The following is a 16,745-nucleotide window of genomic DNA, read 5'->3' as shown; positions in this document are numbered from 1 at the left end:
CGCACGGTGAGAGAAAAGATTTGATTGTCTGTGCCTAGCGCACCACGCTGCCCTTTGTATCGAACTCGGCCTGCTTCTGGCGCTTGCCCTGCTCGAAAGCACGGGCGCGCGGCAGGTCGCGAGCGAGCGCATCCTCCTTCTTCACCTGGTATATACGCACGAGCCAGTTCTGGGATGTGAACACCTCGTCGAGCGTATCGAGCTGGGGCGAGGTGGATGGGCCGTGCGAGCCACGCACGCGGTCCATCCCCGGGCCACCGCCAAAGATCTCGTTGAAGCGGTAGTAGCTCATCTTGTACATCAGGCTTTCGCGCATGGTCGGCGTTGCCTCGTCGTCCACGCGGTACTCGCCCCGCGCGGTGAAGAACTTGCCCTCGTTGATCTCTTCCGGCCAGATGCCCTGCGAGATGCGGATCATCCACAGGAACTTGTTCAAATCATCGCCCGAGTAGCCGATGAGGCCGCCAAAGACAATGAGGATGTAGTCGACGTCGTGCTTGCGCAGGATCGGGTACGCCTTCTCCTCGGTCGTCGCCATCGCGCGGCCGACCGTGGCAATGTGGGTGTTGTTCCAGGTGTTGTTGTCGACCAGCGTCGGGCGGTCGGCAAAGCCGGCGATCTGGTAGCCATAGTCCCACCAGCTCATCACCTTGGCGTCCTGCTTGGTGTTTTCGTGCAGCCAGAAGTAGGCCTCGCGGAAGTCGTCAATGAGCGAAATCGAGCCGTCCGGGCGCTGCGACGCGAGCACGACCGACGGCGACGAGTACGCCGAGGACGTAGTGTGCGTGCAGTGCATCACAAACATCAAAAACATGATCAGCATCGAGGCCACGACGAGGATCCGCGCAGGGACGCTGCGGATCCGCGGTACACGGGGCGGCGGCGTCGCCTCCTTCTCGGCCTCTTGGCTCTTGCTCTTGCTCTTCTTCTTCGAGGGCGTCGGCGCAGGCGCCGCCTCGCTCGGGCTCTCGGAGACGTACGTGTCGAAGATGGTGCTGCCTGCAATCGCCGCAGCGACACACACGCACGGCGTGAGCGTGAGCATGAGACGCACCATGACGCCCGAGAAGTAGGACGCCATCACCGCGTAAATAATCACAAATACGTGCTCGTCACGCAGCTCCTTGAACAGGAAAAAGATCCCGACCGGGAAGAGGAAGATGAGGCAGTGCAGGTCCATAAAGTACGCGGGCCACGCCGGCGGCTGGTGCTCCGACACGGAAGCAATGATCGGAATGTGCTTCTTTGCGTAGCCCGTGTCCCACAGCGAGTAGAAGCGGCCGGTCCACGGCGCAATGTAGCCGCCGTAGGTCAGCGCGACGAGCGCGCCAAACGAGAGGAGGGCCACGATCGCGACAAACGAGCGCACGAGCATCTTGAACTGGTTCGAGCTGACGTACGAGCGCACGAGCTCCGTGAGCGCGATGAGCTGCAGCAGGCCAAACACGCCGAGCGCCGCCATGTGCTCCGAAGTACGCACCGGCTGGAAGCCGACAAACGGAATCTGCATACTCGCCAGCGTGCCGATCGTGTAGAACGACGAGTAGGCGGCATACAGGCGCCCGCTAAAGCGCCCCATCAGCACCAGCACAAACGCGTGCAGCGGGATCATGTTCGTGATAAAGACGTAGCCGCCCCAGGCGGCGACCATGTAGAAGTAAAAGAGGGCCGTGAGCACACCGTAGAGCACGCTGCCGTCCTTTACCGCACGGATCCACAGATAGAACGTAAAGAGCAGGAGGAAGATGGCGATCGCCTCGTTGTCGTACGAGCCCGCGACCGAGCGCGAGATGTAGCCCGGGGCGATGCCGACAAAGAGCGCCGCGAGGAGGCCCGCCGACTCGTCCTTCATCGTCGCCGTGAACGCGTACGCAGCGAGCGCCGTGAACCCACTAAAGAGCGGCGCAAGCATCACACAAATGTCGCGGATGTTGACCGGAATGTTGAAAAAGTGCAGGATGTTGTACAGCGTCCCGCTCGTGACCATCAGGCCGGGGAAGACGGTACCACCCGCCGCACGGCCCAGAGGGTACCATGCAGTAGGGTCGAACCAGTTCCAGAAGCGGTAGTAGCCGTCCTTGGTCAGGACCTTGGTCGCCCGGTAGTTGAACCAGGGGTCGAATTCGTGAATGATCGACTCGTACCGCACCACGGCAAAGAGTCGCGAGGAGACAGCCGCTCCCACGATCAGAATCAGGATAACGGTTCGCAGCAGCGACAAAAGCGTCTGCTTCGAGTGCAGCGAGAGCACAGCTCCGTCCTGTGTCTCGCCCATCGTCGTCCACGCTCGGGCGCACCCCGGCGCTCGTGCACGGTGCCACGTGTGCCACACGTGGCTTCCTTCGCACGATGGCGCTCGCCTATGTGGGGGCGCGCGTGTATGGCCTCGCGCCGCAGGGCGCGTGGGACGACGTATACGTTAGTGCGGCACTCGCAGATGTACTGAGGCATGGCGAGGTGAGTGGCGCGCCGCTCGCGGTGTCGGTCGCGTCGGCGAACGACGCGCGTGCAAAGCACGTCTCGCTGCTCGCGGCCGGCGTCGTGAGCTGGGCGCAGATCGCGCCGCCCGACATGGAAGACTCGTTCGAGATGGAGCGCGGTGGACTCGCCGTGTTTGTGCCACTTACGCCGACTTGGCGCACGATCACTATGGAAGAGACGGCCGTCGTGCGCGCGGTGGTGCCGGTGCCGCTCACGGCGGCGTACCTTGCCGTGGAGCCCGACGCCCTCGAAACCATCGGCAAGGACCAGGACGTGCTGCGCCGGACGCTCCACGGACGCATCCTGCGTACGGGCGAGACGATGCACGCCGGTTTTGCGATGCGCAGCGTCCTCACCGAGCCGGTGCTGCAGGGCGTGGTCGACTGTGCCACGACCGAGCTCTACCTTGTCCAAGATACCGCCGGAAGCAAAGAGACTATGGACGTCCAGGCGGACCCGGTGCTCGATGAGACGTTTTTGGAGCGCGCGCTCGCTCGCTCGACCGTGACCGACGACCGCGACGGACTCGCGACGCACGCCAGCACGCTCACGGCCTCGGCGGCGCTCCAGCCCGAGTGGGTCGACGAGGCGCTCGCGCGGTGGCATCGCACGAGCGGCAGCGACGTGTATGTAGACCCGGAGAGCGTCGTGCTCGTCAGCGACACGACCCTCGCGGAGCTCGCGGCCTTCAACGGCGACTGGGCGCTGGCCGAAGTGCGTGGCGCCGACCGCCCGCGCATGGTGCGCCTGCTGGCTGCTCCGCCGCACCGCGCGTCCGCGACGTACGTCCCGCCGACGCTCGCAATGAACCTCGCGGGCGACGCATCGCTCGACAGCGACATTGCACTGACGCTGCACCCGCTGCCGACCAACGTCGCAGACGAGCTCGATACGCTGCGCCACGGCGACGCGGCGATGCAGGCGCTCGCGGGCGCTGCAGCACAGCCGCCGCTCATGCCACGCGCCGAGGCGCTGAGCGTCGCGCGTATTGCGTCGCCCATTGCGACCGACCGCGCCTTTGACGCACAGTGCCTCGACGCGCTCCGCCGCCACCTCGAGCACCGCCCACGCATCCTCAAGAAGGGCGACGTATTTGCCGTGCCGGTCGCCACGTCGCGCGCACGCTTCGAGCAGGCCGACGCCGAGCAGGACGGGCCGTCGGAAAGCGCCCGCGAAATCGCACGCACCGCGCAGCTGCCGGGCCCCCTTGCGCCGACGTACGCGCGCACAGCCGTGTACTTTTGCGTGACCGAGCTCGAGGCGGACCTCGAAGACCCCGAGGCGGTCGCCGCACGCATCCCAGAGAGCGCGCCCGCGCTCGAGCGCTGGTACGCGACGCTTGCCGCGTCCCGCCGCATGGACAGCGCAGGGTGCTGGGCGGATGCGACGCACACGCGCATCGTCCAAACTGGCCTCGAGCAGCGCCGCGTCGCGAATGTCGGCGCGTGGCTCGGCCTGACGAGCGACACCTATCCCTACCCCGGCAAGGACACGCCGCTGACGGCCGAAGGCAGCGTCTTTTCGCGGTACGTCCAGCTGGTGCGTGCCGCGCTCTCGCCGAGTGCGCAGCGGCTCGGCGTGCACCTTGCCATCCTCCTCGAAGGCGCCGCCGGCTCGGGCAAGCGCATGCTCACGCGCTGGGTCGCCGAGTGTGCCGGCGTGCACCTTCTCGAGCTGAACTGCTTCGAACTGGTGTCTGATACCGACGCGCACACCGAAGGCATCCTGCGCGCCAAGTTTGAGCGTGCTCGCACGTGTGCGCCGTGCATCATCCTCCTGCAAAACGTCGATACACTGGCCAAGAAAGGGCAGAACGAGGGGCAGACGACGGCTGTCGTCAAGATGCTGCAGCGGTGCATGGAGCCGGACGAGGAGAGCGGCCCGATCTTTTTTGTTGGCACGACCGAAGACGCGGAGCGGTGTCCCCCGGTGCTCCTTGCGTGCTTCAACCAGACGTTAAAGCTCGACCCGCCCGCCGAGCCGGAGCGCAGGCAGCTCCTCGACCTCGCGTTGCAGCGCTACGCGGTCGCGGCCGACGTCGACACCAAGCTGCTTGCAGTGCAGACGGCGGCGCTCCTCCCTGCCGACCTCACCGAGGTCGTGGAGCGTGCGCGGCTCGCGTCCGCGACGCGTCTCGCCACCGCGCTGGAACTCAACGAAAATGTGTGGACGATGGCAGACATTGCGGCGGCGCGCCCGGTCCTCGTCCAGTCCGATCTCGACAAGGCCCTGGGCCATGTGCGTGCGAGCTACAGCGAAAGCATCGGCGCGCCCAAGATTCCCAACGTCACCTGGGACGACGTCGGTGGCCTCGCGAGCGTCAAGAACGAGATTCTCGACACGGTCCAGCTTCCGCTCGAGCACCCCGAGCTCTTTTCAGACGGCGTCAAAAAGCGCAGCGGTGTGCTCCTCTACGGCCCACCGGGTACCGGTAAAACGCTGCTGGCCAAGGCGGTCGCGACGACCTGCTCGCTCAACTTCTTCTCGGTCAAGGGCCCAGAACTGCTCAACATGTACATTGGTGAGTCGGAGGCGAATGTCCGCCGTGTCTTTCAGCGTGCGCGCGATGCCAAGCCGTGTGTCATCTTCTTTGATGAGCTGGACTCTGTTGCGCCGAAGCGCGGCAACCAGGGCGACTCGGGCGGCGTGATGGACCGTATCGTGAGTCAGCTCCTCGCCGAGCTCGACGGTATGGCGAGTGGCTCGGCAGCGAGCGACGTGTTTGTCATCGGTGCGACCAACCGCCCAGACCTGCTCGACCCTGCGCTGCTCCGCCCCGGCCGTTTCGACCGTATGCTCTACCTGTCCGTCGCCGAGACCCACGACGCGCAGCGCAACATTCTCCAGGCGCTCACGCGCAAGTTTACGCTGGACGAGGACGTGGGCGACATGACTGTCATTGCCGAGCAGTGTCCGTTCAACCTGACCGGTGCCGACTTTTACGCGCTGTGCTCGGATGCTATGCTCAAGGCTATGACGGAAAAGGCCGAGGAAATCGATGCCAAGGTCGCCGAGCGCAACAAGGAGCCGCGCACGGGCGACCGCGTGCACTGGCCCGTGCCGCTCACACCGCAGTTCTACCTTGCTGAGCTCGCCGAGCCGAGCGAAGTGCAGGTGCGCGTGCACCGCCGCCACTTTGAGCAGGCCCTCGCAGAGCTCTCGCCGTCGGTCAGCGAGCAGGAAATGGCGCACTACCGCGAAGTCCAAAAGCAGTTCTCGCAGCCCGAGGACAATAAGGAGTCTGAAACTACTACGGCACAGCCCAAAGGCAAGGGTACCAAGCCTTTTGGCCAAGGCAAGGGCAAGGCCTCCGAGCCGGAAGCCCAAAGCGCTACACCTCCCCAGGGACCGCCAGGCCCGGATTCTCTGCCTGCGGCAGGTGCTGCGGCTGCCGCAGGCGCTACCGCAGGCGCTACCGCAGAGCCTGCCGGCTCTGCCGCAGCGCCTCCGCAAGAAGTACCCCGGTCCGGCCAGGGCAAAGGCAAAGGCAAGGCCCGTGCTCCGTAGCGTAAATCCCTCCAACGATCGCCGGCTCCGCCGCCCAACGCCGGCCGCTGATTCGCCCATCGGAACCTCCACATCCGGCTCGCTCCGTGGTCTGTTCGCAGTCCGCCGCCGGTCCCTGAATCGGATCACATGACCGGATTGCCGGCCGGACGCTCCCGGCGCGGGGCGGCCGGTGCCCCGTTCTTCCCCACATCGATTCTCTCACAATGAAGGCTACTGTTATTGGTGCTGCTGGTGGTATCGGCCAGCCTCTCTCGCTGCTGCTTAAGCAGTCGTCGCTCGTCACCGAGCTGTCGCTGTACGACATGGTCAACACCCCGGGTGTCGCCAAGGACCTGTCGCACATCAACACCCCCGCCCCCGTCGAGGGCTTCCTGCCCGAGGATGACGGTCTGGCCAAGGCTCTCAAGGGCACTGACATCATCGTCATCCCCGCTGGTATGCCCCGCAAGCCCGGCATGACCCGTGACGACCTCTTCAACGCGAACGCCTCGATTGTGCACGGCATCGCCGAGGCCATCGCCAAGAACGCCCCCAAGGCCTTTGTCCTGGTCATCTCCAACCCCGTGAACTCCACCGTGCCGATCGTCGCCGAGGTGTTCAAGAAGGAGGGCGTCTACGACCCCAAGCGCCTCTTTGGTGTGACCACCCTCGACGTGGTCCGTGCCGCGACCTTTGTGTCGGAGGCCGCCGGCAAGAGCCTCGACTCGGGCAAGTACCACATCCCCGTCGTCGGTGGTCACTCGGGTGTGACCATTGTTCCCCTGCTCTCGCAGAGCAACCCCTCGTTCTCGGCTGACCAGAAGGACATCGAGGCCATCACCGAGCACATCCAGTTTGGTGGTGACGAGGTCGTGAAGGCCAAGAACAACACTGGCTCGGCCACCCTCTCGATGGCCTACGCCGGCGCCGAGTTCGCCCTCGCCGTCCTTGCTGCCGCCAACGGCCAGACCTCGGACGTCCCGGTGTACAGCTACGTCGACCTCACTGCCGACGCCTCGGGCGCCAAGGCCGTGACCGACGTGATCGGCACCAGCACCCCCTTCTTCTCCGTGCCCCTCCAGCTCGGCAAGAACGGTGTGGAGAAGGTCCTGCCCCTCGGCAAGCTCTCCGAGTTCGAGTCGGCCGCCATCAAGAAGGCCGTCGAGGCTCTGAACGACAACATCGCCAAGGGTGTCTCGTTCAAGGCCAACAAGCTCTAAATAGGCTGGTAGCTGCGCCGTGCGCGTGATTAGTCATACCACACCATGTCGTCGGCGCCGGCGGACCGTCGCGCGTGGCTCGAGGGCGCGGTGCGTGCGCAGGCCGGCGAGGCCAGCGCTGCGCCGGGGCCATCGACCGGGGCCTGGTCCAAGCGCCTACAGGGCGCTGGCGTACCAGATCTCTCGGCCACTTGGCACGGCCTCCAGACGCTCTCGACGCAGCTCGGCGAACAACACACGGCGCTCGTCTCGAAGCTCTCTGCACAGATGAGCGTCGCAGGCACAATTGTTCCAGAAGCTGCGGCACAGGCACAGCAGCTGACACAGGACGCAATGCCCCTCCGCCTCGCTCTGGAAAAGGCCGAAAAACGATACGAGCAAATGACCCCGGCGGCCGGCACGCCGGAAGCGCACGCACTCTCGGAGTTGCACTCTCTCTCGCAGGTAAAGCACCGCATGCAGAGCGCGCGTGATACCCTTCATGCCGCCGAGTCCTGGTCGCTGGTCGAAGGCGAGGTCGACGGCCACCTCGCCGACGGTGACTGGGAAAAGGCGGCGCAGCGCCTCGCTGGCATGGAGCACACGCTGGCCAACTTTGACGCATCAAGCGAGTATGTCGCTGCGCGGCGCACGCTCCTCGAGCGCCTCCTTGCTGCACTCGATGAGGCAGTGGCCAAGGCGATGCACAAGGCGGTTGATGCGCAAGACGTCGACGGACTCATCCGGTGCGCGCGTGTCTATGCGAGCGTGCACCGTGCCGAGCAGTTTACCGTACACTATACACGCGCACGCCGCGCTGCGACCCAGAATGCGTGGCAAGCGGCACCGGTCGAGCAGCGCACCGGCGCATTCCTCGGCGCGTTGGAGCAGCTCGCCGCCGACGAACGCCAGGTGGCGCCTCTCTTGTACCAAGAGCCCGAACGCGGGGTCGAGGCGGTGCTTGTCGCCGCGGTGGATGCTGTGCCTTTGCACGAACACATTGATACCATGGCACAACGCCCCGAAGCGCTCCCGGTCTTGGTCGAATCCTACGTGCAAGCCTATGCTGCAGTCAAGGCCATCGACCAGGCGCGACTTGGCGCTGGAAGCGAAGCGCCGATTGCCTCTGATACGATCCCGACACATACCGCATGGCCCGCGTGCCTGCTGGGCCTCTATGTGCCTTATAAGGTCTCGTACCGCACCCGCGAAGCGGCTTTTTTGCAGCATGCCTTTGCGCAGCGGCAAGCTGCGTTCGAGGCACGCCGCGACCGCGCCTATGTCCAGACGGCCGACGCTCGCCAAGGGTCCTGGGCGGCGTGTGTACAAGACATGGCACAGTTGTGCTGCGACGAAATCGACGCGTGCCGTGCGCTCTCGGACGCCGCGACGGAGCGCATGCTCCGCCTTGCGGACGCGCGCGTAGAAGACGTGCTCGAGGCGGTCCATACCGCCCTGTTGCCTCTGCTGCGCCACCGTATCGTCTCGACACTCGATCAGCTGCAGACACGGCATGCACGGCACATGCAGTCGCTTGCGCCCGATGCAAACACGGTCCTAGCCGAGGACATGGACCCAATTCCCGATTGGGACTTGGTGCACGCCGGCGTGCGGGTCATGGAGCTGAACCCCTACCTGGATACCCAGGTCAGTGCCTGGCACACGCACCTCCTCGAGCGCGTCACCGGTGCGCAGGAGGCGAGTGTGCGTGCCAAGATGGCGTCGTTACCCGCACCACTCGAGGTCGCGCACTCGGCGCACGCTTTGGTGCTCGCCCAGCTCCTCGGCACCTTTCGCATGCACCTCGAGGCGTACAGCGCCCAGGGAGCGTGGGCCTTGGTGGCGCCGCAAGAGCACCTTCCCGAAGTGCGCATTCCCTCCTTTAGCAAGAGCCCTACCGAGGCAATGGTCAAACTCGGCGAAGGCCTGCTCAATCTCCCCCGCCTTCTCGAGTCGCTGGTCGAGCGGGAGCAGGCCGCGTTCGAGTACGCGGCCGACACGCTCCCCTTTGCCCACGACGAGGCGCCGGAAGTGCGTGTTCCCAGGACGCGTGCGCACCGTGCGCTGTCCGTCTCCCTCTTGACCCAGGATGCGGCGGTGCATGCTGATAATACCACTTATACCGCGGAGCAAGTGCTGTCGCTGTGGCTGCGCTCGCTCACCCTCACGCTTCTCGCCGAGCTCCAAGCGGCGCTGCCTCGCATGGCCAAGGACCCGCGCTGCGACTGTGCGCAGCTCGCGGCGGATGTCGACTATCTTGGGACGATTGCATCTGCGCTGAATGCGTCGACGCCCGCGCTGCGCGAGTGGGCCGACGTCCTGGCGCTGACGCCTGCGGCGGCGCAGGCGCTGCCGAAAGAAAGCGCGCTGCGCACGTCTCGTGCGTTTCAACAAGTATATGCTAAATAGACTACTTGTTCGCGCGGCGCGCAAGCACCGCGGCGTTCAACCGGTCGAGCACCTCCTGGGTCGTCTCCCAGCTGATGCAGGCATCGGTAATCGACACACCGTACTCGAGATCCTCCTTGGTCTTGCCGTTCTTGGGCTCGCTCTGCTTGCCCTCCTTGAGGTTCGACTCGAGCATCACACCAGTGATCGCGTCCTGGCCCTGCTCGATCTGCTGCGCAACCGAATCGGCACCCTTGGGCTGGTTGCGGTAGTCCTTGTTCGAGTTGCCGTGCGAGGCGTCGACCATGATGCTCGGGTGGCGGTCCGGCATCGCCTTCTTCAGGTTCTCCTTGCTGGCCTGGATGCTCTCGGCGTCGTAGTTGGTACCCTTGTTGCCACCGCGGTGGATAATGTGCAGGTCGCTGTTACCCGCGGTCTTGACAATCGCAGCGAGGCCCTGGCCGGTGACACCCATAAACGAGTGCGGGCACGAAGATGCGCGGATGGCGTCAATCGCAACGCCAATACCACCGTCGGTCGAGTTCTTGAAGCCGACCGGCATCGAGAGACCGGAGACGAGCTCACGGTGCAGCTGCGACTCGGTGGTGCGCGCGCCGATGGCGCCCCACGAGTAGAGGTCCGAGAGGTACTGAGGCGAGATAGTGTCGAGCACCTCGCAGCCGACCGGCACACCCGTCTCGGTAATCTCGATGAGCAGCTTGCGGGCGGTGCGCAGGCCGCGGTTGATGTCAAACGAGCCGTTGAGGTCCGGGTCGTTGATAAGGCCTTTCCAGCCGACGGTCGTGCGCGGCTTCTCAAAGTAAGCCCGCATCACGACCACCAGGCCGTCCTTCCAGCGCGAGTCGTAAGCCTCGCTCAGGCGGCGGGCGTACTCCTTCGCCTGTTCCGGGTCGTGGATAGAGCAAGGGCCGACGACGACGAGCAGGCGGTCGTCCTTGCCGGTGATGACGTTGCTCGCGTCAAAGCGGCCGCGAGCGATGGTCTCCTTCGCCTTGTCGCTCACGGGGTGCTCGTGCATGAGCATAGACGGGGCAATCAGCGGGTCGTAGCCCGTGACGCGCGTGTCGTTAGCGTATTCCAGTTTCGCTGCCATGGTGGACAAGAAACGCTCTGACTCGGAAGCTTCTTTGACGCAGAAATGGATGACTAAGCAACACTACGGCTACAACACGGGGGTGCCGAGGTTGGAACCGAGCGACTTTTTGATCGTGTCGCGGGCCCAGTTGGCGGTCTTGCGCGTCTCGGAGCCGTTGGTGCGGCTGCGGCCGACCTTGATGTATTCCTGCACCCATTGCTGTTGAAGCTGGGCCATGACAGGCCCCGAGGGGAAGGCGGTCGCAATGTCGCCGAGCAGGCCGATCGTCGCGCGGAGCAGGGCCTCGGAGCGGTCCGTGCTTTCCGAGGCGACCAGGCCCACAAAAGCGATCGTGTACTCCATGTACGGCAGGAGGATCTCGGCCTTGCCGCCTGCCCGCATGCCAGACACGATGCCGACGTAGGCCTCTGCAATTCCCTCACGCAAGTCGTTCACGTACTCGCTCATTTCGTAGTCGGTAATGTCCGCAGGGTTCTGCACCATGCTCGCTTGCTGCAGCACTGCCATGGCCGTCGGGAGGTAGGGCTCGAACTGCGCGCCGATCGCCAGCGCGATATCGCCAAAGCAGCTCAGGATATGGGGCTTGACGTTCCGGTTCAGCACCGGGCTCTGCAGATCCTCAAACAGGGCAAAGACCAGCGTCTGGCTGCACTTGCCCGCCGCCTCGCCGAGACTCCGGCAGAGGTCGCCGACCAGACCGACGCTGATCGTGCACAGCTGGTGCTCTTCGTGGTTGCGCAGACCCTCGACGAGGAAAGGCAAAAAGGCGTCGAGGTACTTTTCAAACTCGCCCTCCAGCGCCACAATCACGGTACCGACCGCAACGAATGCGTCCTCGAGCACCGTGGGCTGCTTGGCGCTGTTCTGGATCAGCGTCAAGAGACCCGTCATGAGGCGGTCGCCGATCGGCACAATGCCGTTCTGCAGGCGACGCACGCAGGCAATAATGACACTGCACAGGTTGCTCTGCAGCTCTGCCCAGTTGTTCCGGTCGTCCAGACCGACGAGCTGCGCGACCATGCTGTTGAGCTGTTCCTGGCGCTCGACCACGTGCACCAGGACGTTGCTGACCTGCTGCAGGCAGTCTGTGGCGCTGTTCGCCACGAGGCTCGCGAGCGCCTCGTAGGCCGACGTGCGGCTGTTCGACTCGTTATTTCCGCGCTCGGTCGCCTGGATAAGCTGCGCGGCGATCGTTTCAAAGTAGGGCGACATGCTCGTCGTGGGCGGGTCGCTCTCGTCGAGGCGCGCGAGGATGCCCTTGTGCTCGGCGAGGTTCATCAGCGCCCAGCAGCAGTGCGTCACAATGCGCGGCTGGTCCTGCAGCGAGGCGAGCAGCGCATGGACCAGCGGTCCGAGCTGGACTTCGGGCGTGATTGCGTCGTAGACAAACTCGCAGATCCGGCCAAGGGTCCACGCGGCGGTGTCCTTCACCGCGGTGCTAGGGTCGCGCAGCGTCTCGATGACCGTAGCGAGGGCCTGGGTAACGAGCGTCTCGAGTAGCTTGCTCTCCGGGCCATCCATGATCGAGCCGAAGCACATCAGCGCCGCCTCGCGCCGGTTCCACTCGGGCGACTTGATGTTGGTTTCGATGAAGGGCACGGTGAGCGAGACAATCGCATCACCGACGACCTGCGCGAGGAGACCGAGACAGGTACCCGCGGCCTTGGCCGTGTCCCACTCGTCCTCATCGCCGTCTTCCTCCTGCTGCGTGAGCAGCTCCATGAGCACCGGCGCAATCTCCGGCAGGGCGACGCTCGCAAAGTGGTACGAGACATGGGCGGGCTCCTCGTTGAACTCGAGCGCCTCCGCGGCCTCGAGCTGAAGCTCGATCTCCTCGTCGCACACCGTTGACCAGAACTCGACGGCCTGCAGTGCGACCTTTGGCTCGGGGTCGCGCATGCCGAGAACGGTGAGGCCAAAGAGCGCCTGCTCCATGTAGAAGCGCATCTTTTCGTAGTAGAGCTGCATGATGCGCACCAGGTTCTCAAACGCAGCGACCTTGACCGGGACGTGCGCCGACTGCGTCGCCTCGCACACGACCTGCATGATATAGTTGCGCTCGCCTTCGCGCTCAAAATTGCTCCGCACGAACTCGAGCGAGTTGAGCAGGGCCTGGAGGGCGGCGTACTGCACCTCGGGAACCGTCTCTTCCTTGCGGGCGCCCTGGATGACCGCGGTGAGGATCTCGTTGGACTGCGCCGAGAGCACCGCCGGGTTCACCACCTCGCACGTAAAACCGATCGCCTGCAACGCCGCCTGACGCAGGCGGGGGTTGCTGGCGTCGCCGACGGCCGCGAGGAGCTGGGCGATGAGGTCGTTCCACATGCCGAGCGGGAGCTCGATCGCCGCGACGGCCGCGACGACCTGCGCAGCGACCGTACCTGCACGGGGCTCTGCGCTGCTGAGCGTCATGAGCACCTTGCTCTTGACGTCGTCCCGGACATTTGCGGGAAGCGCCGTCCAGCGCTCGGCAAAGTCCTGCGCGCGCTTAGCCTCGCGCGCGACAAGCGCATTCTTCAGCGCAAGACCCGAAGCAGAGCGGATGTATGCCTCTGCCGTGTCGCTGGCTAGTTCGGTCGCGAGGGCGACCATGTATTGCGCCTGGGTTAGGGGTAAAACGTACATAGTTGTCGCGCACCGCCGACTCGAGCGCCTGCTCCGCCGCATGCCGCGTGCTTTGGTCTATATTAGCACAAACACATACCAGGCGATAGCGAATTGGTGAGGAGTTCACCGACATTCATCGTGCAATCCGTCGTGGCACAGAGGAACACAATTCTCTGCGAAACTCAGCCACTGGCCCAGCTGGCAAAAGTGTTTGTTGGTCTTTTTGCAAATAAGTGCCACGCGGACTCGCCGCAGCGCGTGCACAGATCACGAATCGCGTCGCTACTTGCGTTTGCTACGGGCGTTTCCCGGGCGCGGGGAGGCGGTGCGCGACCCTGTGCTCATCTCGGACGCGCTGCGCTTCTTTGTCTTGGACTTGGCGGCATTGGCGGCGGCGCGCGACGCCTCCAGCTCCTCCTCCTCTTTGATGACCAGCAACAGGAGGGTGTTGCAGCGGCGCGCAATCTCTTGCGGCGTGCGCGACTTGATGAACCAGTTGAACCGGAACTCGGGGTAGTAGAGAATATCGGCACGGATCCGCTCGTAGACATCGTCACCGCTCAGACCATAGTCCGCCAGACGCACCAGCAAAAAGCGGTCCTCCTCCTCGGAGTAGGCCTTGCCTTTGGCCTGGTTGTAGGTCAGCTTGATCTGCTGCAGCGGCTGGCTGTACGAGTCAATCTTGCGCTTGAGCAGGAGCTCGTTGTGCTGCAGCTTCTGGCGCTTCGTCTCGCCTTCTTCGACGCGCTGCACAATACGGTCGCCGTCACTCAGCTCGTGTACATGCTCCCAAAAGACCTTGGCATATTGACGGACGTCCGCCTCGGTCTTTTCACCGAGCCCAATCTCCTCGGCAATGGCAGAAAAGGCGTTGCGGCCGTGCTTCTCGCATCCTTTGACAAACTGCTGGTAGTCGCGGCGGTTCCAGTCGCTGAAGCCTTGCGTCGCCAGCTGCTCCTTTTCTTCCTGCTCGGCCTCGGTCAAGGGCTCGGCCTCGTCGATCTGCTTCTGCTCGGCGGCACGCTGTGCCTCGGCCGCCGCCTCGTCGCCGTCCTTCACCTCGGGCTTGGGGGCCTGGTAGCCAATGCTCCGCTGGTACGCCGCCGTCTCGCGCTCCTGCAACTCGACCAGGCGCGGGGGGTAAAACTGCCACTCGGACGTGGTGACCTGCTTCGGCGCACGGGGGGCCTTGGGCGCTGCGGGCTTGGTCGTGGTGCGCATCGCGTCGCGGTAGTAACTGTCGATCGAGTAGTTCTGCTTGCGCTCGCGCTTGCTCGGCTCGATCCAGATGCCGGTGCCTTGTTTGCGCTTGTTGCCAAACTGCTCGCCCTCCCACTCGTACGCGCCGCCCGCCTCGCTCTTGAAGTTGGTCAGCTCGTCGAGGTTGGTAAACTGCTGGTACTTGCGCTGGAGCTCGGCGGTGCGCTCCTCGCCACGCGAGATGATCTCGTCGATGTCATCCTTGATCTCCATCGACTCTTTCGAGTTGATGATGCGCTCGGCGCCGTGCTGGATCATGTCCACCAGGTCGTCCTTCTGGTTCGCACCCTTCGACTGGTGCTGCGTACGGCCCTGCTGGATGACGAGCTGGTCGAGACGCAACTTCTGCGCAGCACGCTCAAGAATCCGCTCCTCAATCGCGTTCTCGGTGACGAAGCGGAAGACGTACACCTGCTTCGTCTGACCGATACGGTGCGCGCGGTCCATCGCCTGCAGATCCGCCTGGGGGTTCCAGTCCGAGTCAAAGAGCACGACGACGTCGGCGCTCGTCAAGTTGATGCCGAGACCACCGGCGCGCGTTGTGAGCAAAAAGACAAACTTTTCGCTGTCCGGCTTGTTGTACTCATCGATGGCCGCAATACGGTCCTCGTGCATTGAGCTACCGTCAATGCGGCAGTATTTGTATTCGCGGAAGAGACAGTAGTCCTCCAGGATATCGAGCATGCGGCTCATCTGTGAAAAAATGAGCACACGCGAGCCACGCTCCTTCATCTTGCGCAGGAGCTTGTCGAGAATGATCATCTTTCCTGCATTGTCCACCAGGTGCTCGTCGGTGGTGAACGGAGGACCGGGCTCCGCGCCGTCGAACAGGTAGGGATGGTTGCAGCACTTGCGCAGCTGCATGACAATGTTGAGCAGACGTGTCTTGCCCTCCTTCTTGGACGTTGCACCGTTCACCGCGTCAATGTCCTTCTCGAGGAGCGACTTGTACCACTTGCGTTGCATGTCGGTCAAGCCGACAAACACGTTGATCTCCTTCTTGGGCAGGAGGCTGTGCTCGACGTCCGACTTGACACGGCGCAAGAGGAAAGGACGCAGGACCTTGTGCAGCTGCTGCACGACGCTATCCTGCGCCTCGCCGTCCTCGCCCTTGCCTTGGAACCAGCTTTGGAAGTCGTCCGCACTCGAAAAGACGTCGGGCAGCAAAAAGTTGAGCAGACTCCAAAGCTCCATCAGGTTGTTTTGCAGCGGCGTACCGGTAATGAGCAGGCGCGAACGCGAGCTAAACGCACGCACAATCTGCGAGAGCATCGAGTCGGCATTCTTGATGCGGTGCGCCTCGTCAATCACAATGTACTCCCACGAGAGGCGCTTGAGCGCCGACTTTTCGCGCAGGCACATTTCGTAGGTCGTCACCAGCACGTCAAAGTCTTGGGGGAGCAGGCGCTCCTGGATCACTTCCTGGCGCTCCTCCTTGCTGCCGCGCAGGGTGATGATGCGGAAGCCCGGCACCCACTTTTCAAACTCACGCACCCAGTTGTCGAGCGTCGACTTGGGCACGACGACGAGGTGGAAGCCGGGCGTGTCGCGGTAGTGCTTCAGGTAGCCGAGGAACGAGATCGTCTGCAGCGTCTTGCCGAGACCCATCTCGTCGGCCAGAATACCATTGATACCGTTGTGGTAGAGCGAGATGAGCCAGTTCAGGCCCTGGATCTGGTACTCTTTCATCGTGCCGCCCTTGACGTACGGAGGGGACTCGTGGAAGGCAAAGGTGTCCTCGTCACCCTCCTCGTCCTTGAGCAGCTCCTCGTCCTCCTCACGCTCCGTCTTGCGGCGGCGCTGATCGCTCGCACCGCCGCTGCGCTTGTTGCCGCCCTTGCCGCTGCGCCGCTTTGCGGACTCGTCGACAAGACGCGCAAACTCCGGGTCACGGTCCTTCTTGATATCAATAAAGTGCTGGAACAGCTCGGTCTGGCCGAGCAGGTAGCTGAACCGCTTCAGACTGTCGACCGTCTTTTGCTTGTTCATCTCGACGCGGCTCGAGTTCAGATCCTCGTTCTGAGCAGCCCGGCGCACAGCGCGTTCTTCCGCGACATCTGTCTCGGGTGTCACATCGCCACTGTGCTCCGCAGACACAATATCCGACATCTTCTCGTCCGCGTCCATCGCCGCGCGGTGCACAAAGCCAGCCGACGCGCCGGGCACGACGCGTAAAAAATTATTACAAATCTACCCTGGATCGG

General features: G+C 63.9%; 6 protein-coding genes across 6 annotated transcripts; 3 read left to right on the top strand and 3 right to left on the bottom strand.

The window, feature by feature from the left end:
- Positions 1–34: 34 nt before the first annotated feature.
- On the bottom strand, positions 35–2,275 carry STT3 (dolichyl-diphosphooligosaccharide--protein glycotransferase; the record flags this gene model as incomplete). The annotated part of the gene is made up of 1 exon (XM_060264462.1): positions 35–2,275. One exon carries the CDS (start codon positions 2,273–2,275, stop codon positions 35–37), a length of 2,241 nt encoding a protein of 746 aa, XP_060120445.1.
- A 74-nt stretch (positions 2,276–2,349) lies between these two features.
- On the top strand, positions 2,350–5,988 carry PEX6 (peroxisomal assembly protein; the record flags this gene model as incomplete). Its single annotated transcript, XM_060264461.1, has 1 exon — positions 2,350–5,988. The coding sequence occupies one exon, from the start codon at positions 2,350–2,352 to the stop codon at positions 5,986–5,988; it is 3,639 nt and encodes a 1,212-aa protein (XP_060120444.1).
- A 206-nt stretch (positions 5,989–6,194) lies between these two features.
- On the top strand, positions 6,195–7,190 carry MJAP1_000490 (malate dehydrogenase; the record flags this gene model as incomplete). Its single annotated transcript, XM_060264460.1, has 1 exon — positions 6,195–7,190. The coding sequence occupies one exon, from the start codon at positions 6,195–6,197 to the stop codon at positions 7,188–7,190; it is 996 nt and encodes a 331-aa protein (XP_060120443.1).
- A 45-nt stretch (positions 7,191–7,235) lies between these two features.
- Positions 7,236–9,578, top strand: MJAP1_000489 (uncharacterized protein; the record flags this gene model as incomplete). The annotated part of the gene is made up of 1 exon (XM_060264459.1): positions 7,236–9,578. One exon carries the CDS (start codon positions 7,236–7,238, stop codon positions 9,576–9,578), a length of 2,343 nt encoding a protein of 780 aa, XP_060120442.1.
- A 1-nt stretch (position 9,579) lies between these two features.
- On the bottom strand, positions 9,580–10,671 carry MJAP1_000488 (3-deoxy-7-phosphoheptulonate synthase; the record flags this gene model as incomplete). The annotated part of the gene is made up of 1 exon (XM_060264458.1): positions 9,580–10,671. One exon carries the CDS (start codon positions 10,669–10,671, stop codon positions 9,580–9,582), a length of 1,092 nt encoding a protein of 363 aa, XP_060120441.1.
- A 69-nt stretch (positions 10,672–10,740) lies between these two features.
- MJAP1_000487 (uncharacterized protein) lies at positions 10,741–16,668 on the bottom strand (the record flags this gene model as incomplete). The annotated part of the gene is made up of 3 exons (XM_060264457.1): positions 10,741–13,275; positions 13,298–13,356; positions 13,581–16,668. The coding sequence occupies 3 exons, from the start codon at positions 16,666–16,668 to the stop codon at positions 10,741–10,743; spliced, it is 5,682 nt and encodes a 1,893-aa protein (XP_060120440.1).
- Between the last annotated feature and the right edge of the window lie 77 nt (positions 16,669–16,745).

Source organism: Malassezia japonica, chromosome 1 (assembly GCF_029542785.1).
Source record: "Malassezia japonica chromosome 1, complete sequence".
NCBI classification, from domain to species: Eukaryota; Fungi; Basidiomycota; class Malasseziomycetes; order Malasseziales; family Malasseziaceae; genus Malassezia; species Malassezia japonica.
The sequence above is the reverse complement of the archived record's forward strand: the minus strand, read 5'-3'. Positions and strand labels throughout refer to the sequence as shown.